This window comes from Echinops telfairi, unplaced genomic scaffold (assembly GCF_000313985.2).
Source record: "Echinops telfairi isolate 266 unplaced genomic scaffold, ASM31398v2 ScPeMD7_17;HRSCAF=63, whole genome shotgun sequence".
Classification (NCBI taxonomy): Eukaryota; Metazoa; Chordata; class Mammalia; order Afrosoricida; family Tenrecidae; genus Echinops; species Echinops telfairi.
In genome coordinates, this window is record NW_022103914.1 from 8,057,557 (window position 1) to 8,059,851 (window position 2,295).

A 2,295-nucleotide genomic window follows, 5' to 3' on the forward strand; every position below is an offset into this window, starting at 1 on the left:
CGATGAGTCAGAATCGACTGCAGGGAGTTTGAGTTTTTAGTTTAATCTGGATGGGAGCTGACTGACCAATCTTATCTCGACCTTTTGGGTAGAGCTCCTGTATCCAGAGGTGTCACTCACTCACTGCCACCACGGTGATGCCGATGCATAGCAACCCTATAGGACAGGGTAGAACTGCCCCTGTGAGTTTCCAAGATTGTTAGTCTTTATGGGAATAGAAAGTCTCATCTTCCTCTGGTGGAGCAGCTGGTAGCTTCAAACTGCTGACCTTCTGGTTAGCAGTCCAGTGCATAAGCACTCAGCCACCAGGAGGGGTTAGGATGTACAACAGAGATTATTTGGAAATGCAGTTCAGTCCAAAGCAGGTGTGGCCTCCCGCAGAGCTGTGCTGAGTGACAGATGGATTGAGTTTCCAGGGTGGAGGCTGGGAAGGGGCCCCTGAGAAGGTATAGCAATGTTCCTGGACCCTCATCTCAAAGGAGGGAAGTTGCCCACAGCTGCTCAGAGGAGAAAGGTTATTATTAGAGGGGTTCAGAAGTGTGTCTGTCTTAAATTTCAAAGATGTTTTTAGAAATAGCACCTCCTTGGATTACGTTCTGAAGTCCTGGTGGTCTAGTAGGTTACAAGTTGAGCTGCTAGCCACAAGGCCAACAGTTCAAAACCTCCAGCTGCTCTGTGGAAGAAAGATGAGGCTTTCCATTCCCATAAAGCATTATAGCCTCAGAAACCCACTGGGGTAGTTCTGTCCTGCTCTACAAGGTTGCTATGAGTCAGCATCAACTTGATGGCAGTCAGTTTGGTTAGGTTATATATATATATATATCATATTTATATATGATATATCATATTTATATGTGATATAGATATCATATAGAAAAAGAGCCTTGAGGACATAAAGCATTACTCTCAGGGCTGCTAACTGTGAAGTTCACGATTCAAAACTTCCAGCTACTCTGTGGAAGAAAGATGAGGTTTCTACTCCCACAAAGAGTTACAGTCTTGGAAACCCAGAAGCAGTTCCACCTTATTCTGCTGGGTCTCTATGAGTCAGAATCAACCGGTTTTTGGAGTGAGATCTAGTGAGAACGGGGGCGCAGCAGAATCGCCTCAGAGCTCACGAGTGTTGCTCTTGGACAGGGTTTTGGGTTGCGTGAGTCTTCTGTCTTGGACTGGTGCTGTGCACCTACTTACACTCACTCACTTCAGTGGAAAATATTTGAGTTTTCCGTCTTGGCCAGGTTTGTGGCTTACGTAAATTCTGACTTTCCCAGGTTTTGCTGCATAGTCCCATGTTTTAAACTGCACTGTGATGAAATGGATATCATTCAGATAGTTCATTTAAACCCTTCAAGCGTATGGATTGTGATAAGGGTTGTACGAGCCCCTAATAAAATGAATTTTAAAAACCAATAAAAATAAATAAAAAAATAAAACCTTCAAACATATTAAATCAGGAAATGCCAAGACGGCCTCGGAGATTCTGCTGCTCTGGGCTGGATGCGGCTGGGCCGTGTGGTTGCTCCTGCTGGCCTCCAGGTGCGGCTCAGTGGAGGCCCCGGGTTTGTGGGAGAGAAAGAGGACGGACATGGAAAGAGATGGTGGGGGCGCCCTGCAGGGGCCAGAGCAGTGTGGTGAGGAAGGGAGAAGCCTCCACCGGTGCCTGATGTCTCACCAAGCAAAACCATAAGCTTTGTGCCAGCATGCCCCCACCCCCAGGCCCAGGGTGCCCCATCAATATCTGCTGACGGGTTCTGCTCATTGTCTGGCTCTCGGCTGAAGTGCCTTGGTTCAAACATGCTCACTGGTGGCCATTGTGCCGGTGCCGAGAGAGGTGTTGCTTTGTGCAAAGAGAAGGACCAGCCTTGTCCTAAGCTAGCGGATGCTATGGGAGACCTGGGCAGGCAAGCAGCGCTTGATACCAGGGGTGAATGTGAGGTGGGGTGGGATCTGGCCTGAAGAGCAGTGTAGGACTCAATCTGGCATTGGGGGCTGACACAGGTTCCAGGAGCCATGTGGGATTTTGCTCTCTTGCAGGTCGGGGTCCCCGGGAGAAGAAGAGAAGACAGCGGCTCCGGGCCACCATGTTCACCTTGACCCTCCCACTGAGTCTGGGCCCAGGCTGGGCTCTCTGGGCCTCTGTCCCGAAGGCTTCAGGCCCAGTACAGGGGACCCAGCGGAGGCTTCTGGGACACCTGCTGCAGGTGAGGCAGGTGCGATGGGGTGGGGTGGCACCACCTTCCTTGTGGTCTCAGACCCTCACCTGGGAGGGCATTCTGGCCTTTGACATCGCTGGGT

The 2,295-nt window shown here is 50.2% G+C and overlaps 1 protein-coding gene across 1 annotated transcript in view; it reads left to right on the forward strand.

Annotated features, from left to right (window-relative positions):
- TMEM44 (transmembrane protein 44) overlaps positions 1-2,295 on the forward strand; it is a 38,945-nt gene that overhangs the window by 5,948 nt on the left and 30,702 nt on the right. Inside the window, 1 exon segment of the mRNA XM_045287581.1 lies at positions 2,035-2,201. Within this exon segment, the coding sequence (XP_045143516.1) occupies positions 2,035-2,201 (167 nt within the window).